The following is a 5,906-nucleotide window of genomic DNA, read 5'->3' as shown; positions in this document are numbered from 1 at the left end:
TTTTTATTTTTTGAAAAAAAAAAAAAAAAAGTGATTTTTTAAAATTTTTTTTGAGAAATGTTATTTTAGTAACTAAAGGTAGCTTGACAAATAATAAATCAAGTTGTCTTTAATTGTTAAATAATACTAACAAAACTTTTTAAAAAAATTAAGATAGTTTACCTTCAATCGTAAGTTGTCAAGTTATTTTTAGTTGTTGAAATAACATTTCTCTTATTTTTCATTCTTATTGTTTTATATTTTTTCCATTGTAAAAACAATTTGAAAATAACATATGTAATAATAAAAAAATGACATTATCAATTAAAAAGTATCAATGTTCACTCCTTAAAATATAAGTTCAAGTGTCATTGTTCTTGATATTAATTATCTTGCATTCACCATTTTTTTTTCTCCATTTTTTTCGTTTATAACTGGAAAATACTAAAATCTCTTGTATCACCACTTAACTTAGAGAGTTAGAGATTGTATGATGAGTATTACATTTGAAATTGTTATTTAAGAAAATAAATGGAGAGAAATAGAAAATGAATGGTCTCAACTTTTTTTGTTCACTTAAAAAAAATGAAGTATGATTCTAATTTTATTTTATTTATTAAATGTCTTGTCCAGATTCCACCTAAAAATTATAGAAGAGATCTTCTTCACATTCGATATCATCTATTCACATGTCTGTTATGTCGGTTTCTCAATTTTTTTTTTATTTTTTTTTATTTATTTTTTTAAGATATAACCCTAGTATGTATGTGTATGATGAGTTGTTTGAATTGTTCCTACATGAGATCTAAAAAGTGTGTGTTTGTTTAAAGCTCTTTAAAATTATATACTTTTTATATAAAAAATAAAGAAAATTTCTTTTTTAATATTCTATTTTAAAAAAAAAAAGTTATATACATATATATAATTGTTTCCAAATTTATACGTGTTGCTACTAAACAAAAAATCATCAACAATATATGCAACAATAATCTAAATCCAAAAACCAACACAAATTAAATTACCAAGACTTGGAAAGTAGCAGAAAGGAAAGAACAAGAAACTGGAGTTGTTTGAGAGCAGTTGTTAGTCGTTTTTAATGTTGGTCGTTTTCGTCAATTATGTAACGTCTTTTTCAACTTCAGCCAAAATCTTCTGAAATAACGGCACCTAGCTAGATACCTTTTATACTCATAAGGACCTCACTTTATTAGATTCGAGTAAATTTAATTTGGGTCTATGAAATTATTCTTGAGATATAGCTTAGTCTATATATTTTTTAGTATTGTATAAATTAATAATATCTAAACTAATACTATAATTATTTATTGTTTTATCGTTTCTTTCTTTTTTCCCTCTATTTTTTATGCTTTATAACTTTAGTTTAATTGGATATGGGCTTTCTAAGGTTTAAGTATTATTCTATACAAATAGTTATTTATTGATAAAGTGTCTTCACGAGAAAAAGATATATCTTTGTCACAAAAGTGGGTTAGCCCAAATCAGAAACTAACCAAACTTATTTTGGTGAAGTCCTTTTCAAGACCCATAAAGATTCTGACAAAAACAATGACCCAAAAAGTTGAGAAGTCCTTTGCGAATTGCAATTACCGATAGGTTTTTATTTTTTGAAAAAAAAAAAAAAAAAGTGATTTTTTAAAATTTTTTTTGAGAAATGTTATTTTAGTAACTAAAGGTAGCTTGACAAATAATAAATCAAGTTGTCTTTAATTGTTAAATAATACTAACAAAACTTTTTAAAAAAATTAAGATAGTTTACCTTCAATCGTAAGTTGTCAAGTTATTTTTAGTTGTTGAAATAACATTTCTCTTATTTTTCATTCTTATTGTTTTATATTTTTTCCATTGTAAAAACAATTTGAAAATAACATATGTAATAATAAAAAAATGACATTATCAATTAAAAAGTATCAATGTTCACTCCTTAAAATATAAGTTCAAGTGTCATTGTTCTTGATATTAATTATCTTGCATTCACCATTTTTTTTTCTCCATTTTTTTCGTTTATAACTGGAAAATACTAAAATCTCTTGTATCACCACTTAACTTAGAGAGTTAGAGATTGTATGATGAGTATTACATTTGAAATTGTTATTTAAGAAAATAAATGGAGAGAAATAGAAAATGAATGGTCTCAACTTTTTTTGTTCACTTAAAAAAAATGAAGTATGATTCTAATTTTATTTTATTTATTAAATGTCTTGTCCAGATTCCACCTAAAAATTATAGAAGAGATCTTCTTCACATTCGATATCATCTATTCACATGTCTGTTATGTCGGTTTCTCAATTTTTTTTTTATTTTTTTTTATTTATTTTTTTAAGATATAACCCTAGTATGTATGTGTATGATGAGTTGTTTGAATTGTTCCTACATGAGATCTAAAAAGTGTGTGTTTGTTTAAAGCTCTTTAAAATTATATACTTTTTATATAAAAAATAAAGAAAATTTCTTTTTTAATATTCTATTTTAAAAAAAAAAAGTTATATACATATATATAATTGTTTCCAAATTTATACGTGTTGCTACTAAACAAAAAATCATCAACAATATATGCAACAATAATCTAAATCCAAAAACCAACACAAATTAAATTACCAAGACTTGGAAAGTAGCAGAAAGGAAAGAACAAGAAACTGGAGTTGTTTGAGAGCAGTTGTTAGTCGTTTTTAATGTTGGTCGTTTTCGTCAATTATGTAACGTCTTTTTCAACTTCAGCCAAAATCTTCTGAAATAACGGCACCTAGCTAGATACCTTTTATACTCATAAGGACCTCACTTTATTAGATTCGAGTAAATTTAATTTGGGTCTATGAAATTATTCTTGAGATATAGCTTAGTCTATATATTTTTTAGTATTGTATAAATTAATAATATCTAAACTAATAATATAATTATTTATTGTTTTATCGTTTCTTTCTTTTTTCCCTCTATTTTTTATGCTTTATAACTTTAGTTTAATTGGATATGGGCTTTCTAAGGTTTAAGTATTATTCTATACAAATAGTTATTTATTGATAAAGTGTCTTCACGAGAAAAAGATATATCTTTGTCACAAAAGTGGGTTAGCCCAAATCAGAAACTAACCAAACTTATTTTGGTGAAGTCCTTTTCAAGACCCATAAAGATTCTGACAAAAACAATGACCCAAAAAGTTGAGAAGTCCTTTGCGAATTGCAATTACCGATAGGAAAAAAAACCATATGACCTAAGTGGAATGCATAATTTAAACCAACCAAATAATTATGTCAAAAAAAGATTGGAAGGCCTGTTTTTAGTGAGTCCTGACCCAAAAACAAAAGTATGACAAAAATATTCTCGTTGAAACAGTGTTACTCTAAGTCCGAGTTCAAATCGAACAAATCCCACTTATTCAATGTATGTGTGTGTAGTGTATGGGAGTATATTCTCAAAAAACGTTTAATTAGTGTAGATTGACCTTATAAAATCATTTTACACTATATTAGTGGTATGAGTAAATGAATGTAAGATAATTGTACACTTTTCGAATATGGATTTAGCTATCATACATTTTAAAGATACATGTTAAAATTATTAATATCAGAATTTACACACATGAATTAGTAAAATTTATTTATTAAAGATAATTTAATATTTATACTAAACAAATAATAATAAAAAATACTAAAAATTACTGATTCCAAGAGTTTCTCCTCTTAAGAGATATGTTGGTTAAATGGTTAGAGAGTTTTTGTTAAACCCTATGTTTTAATGATTAAATAACGTTAACAATATTAAACAAGTTGATTCTTACCATGCATGTGGGTTGAAACTATGAAACAGTCGAATATTTTGGTTTGGGGACCTAAACTACAGGCTATACTTAGAGGACAAGCATGCTAGGAATCTGATAAGAAAGCAAGATTGGAAAGGTTTGCATGAATTTGACCAACTCCAAAAAGAACTTGAAGAAGGTGGAGTATTTGAAGGTTGGAAAGAAGGTAACATTGAATTTGCACCAACATATAAGTATTCATCATCCATTAGCAATAGATACTGTGGTGGTGGACTCCATACCAAATCAGGAGAAAAGCAAAGAACTCCAGCATGGTATACTCATTCTTTACTTATTACACTCACTTTTCTTTTCCTTTTATAATCTATTATTATTATTATTATAAAAAAGTTTGAAAATAATAATGAAAAAAATATTCAGTTTGGTTCCTGAAGTTACACTCGAGTCTCAATTTAGTCTTTCAAGTTTCAATTGTCTCAATTTATTCCATATACTTTTTGAAATTTTAATCACGTTAGTCCCTGCGGTAGTTTCTATCACAGAATCAATTAAAAAATTTAGGAATTAAATGATGATAATTGAAATTTCAACGACTAAATTGAGGTTCGAGTGTAATTTCAGCGGCCAAACTGAATATTTTTTCATAATAATGTGAACTAAATATTGAAAAATGTACGAAGGAAAAATGTTGTTTTTCAATTTTTAAATAAAATTCTAAAAAAAGATACATTGAAAATAAAAATAAAAACTAAACAAATCCAAACTTCTATATTTTGTTACGGGCGGAATTGAATTTGTGTAAATTAAATGATGAAGAAAACAAAGTAACAACGTATACTCACTAATTATTATTATTGGCACAGGTGTGATAGAATTTTATGGTATGGGAAAGGAATAGAACAGCTTCATTATACTCGGAGTGAAATCACATTCTCTGATCATCGTCCTGTTTCTGCTCTTTTTACTACACACATTGAAATTAATTCATCTGCCACACCACTTCTTCAACTTCACAAATTCCAACCAACATTGTTACACCCCACACATGTAAGACCTCTGTCTAACTTTGCTTTCTTAAATTCCCAGATATATATATGATTTATGGATAATGCTAGGTAACAAAATTTAAAAGTGTGTTTGATTTGTATTTTTTTTAGTATTTTTTTAGAATTATGTAAAAAAAATAAAACAATTTTTTTTTTGTTTTTATCTTTTATATTCTTTTTCTTTTATAAAAATTATGAAAATAAAAATACAAATTAAATACACCTTTAGAATTTAGTTATTTTAGTTAAGTTGAGATGGATTTTGAATGGAATAAAGTGATAGTATGAAGCATTGATGATTGAATTTCTAAATGTCTTTGGCAAGAAATTTTGAATATTTGAATTTTTTTATGAACTTTTTTTTTCTTTTTGTTACATGAATGAATAAAGTGGTATGTTGATTTTCTTCGTTGTACTCTAATTAATTATGGAAGGGGGTGAACAAAGAAGATGAAGATGGAAATCCCACTTTATTATCATTGTTAACAAAGGACGTACAAGCCTGCTAACACAAGGAAGAAGAAAAGAAAAGAAAAAAAAGCTGTAAATTAGAAAGGATGCTTATGATGTGATTATTATTTATCGATAAAGAAGTCAATATTTTTTGGAATATTAATTACTTTGGATTTATTTGAAGGGTTAAGATTAATTAGGTTGCAAGCTAGTAGTGTAGCAAATATAATAGAGTGCGAAATATAATCAATTAAGATGTATTGTTGATTTTGTATGGAAAGATCTTAGTCCATGTATTGTTGATTTTGTATGGAAAGATCTTAGTCCAAGACACAAAAAAAAGTTCGTTACAATTAATATTAATATTGTGAATTTTATAATATGATTGATCAATGATTCAGTAGTAATTAAAGATAAACAAGTATAAGAAATAATTAACTAATTAATTATATTGTGTTCCAATACTTTGCCATTTGCTAGTTCATTGTTAAACCTACTACGTCCTTTTAGAAATCAGCAAACAAACTTAAGCCTCTTCGCAATAATGCATGTGATGATATCATTTATTTTTAAAACAGAAGAAAAAGAAAGAAATTAGGTCAACTGCGTGCAAGAGTACAATAATATTGCAAATAACAATTATAGTAATTGGT

The 5,906-nt window shown here is 25.8% G+C and overlaps 1 protein-coding gene and 1 long non-coding RNA gene across 2 annotated transcripts in view; both read left to right on the top strand.

The window, feature by feature from the left end:
- LOC107621462 (type I inositol polyphosphate 5-phosphatase 8) overlaps positions 1–5,545 on the top strand; it is a 6,757-nt gene extending 1,212 nt beyond the window's left edge. The window contains exons 3-5 of the mRNA XM_016323481.2: positions 3,802–4,068; positions 4,618–4,801; positions 5,235–5,545. Coding sequence (XP_016178967.2) covers positions 3,802–4,068; positions 4,618–4,801; positions 5,235–5,309 — 526 coding nt within the window. The 3' untranslated portion in view covers positions 5,310–5,545. The remainder of the gene's footprint in view (positions 1–3,801; positions 4,069–4,617; positions 4,802–5,234) is intronic.
- On the top strand, positions 26–3,254 carry LOC110267824. Its single transcript, XR_002355759.1, has 2 exons — positions 26–1,593; positions 3,188–3,254. It is a non-coding gene; the product is annotated as an uncharacterized LOC110267824 (long non-coding RNA).

The sequence above is a fragment of the Arachis ipaensis genome, chromosome B10, assembly GCF_000816755.2.
Source record: "Arachis ipaensis cultivar K30076 chromosome B10, Araip1.1, whole genome shotgun sequence".
Classification (NCBI taxonomy): Eukaryota; Viridiplantae; Streptophyta; class Magnoliopsida; order Fabales; family Fabaceae; genus Arachis; species Arachis ipaensis.
This window is presented reverse-complemented; position numbering and strand designations above follow the sequence as displayed.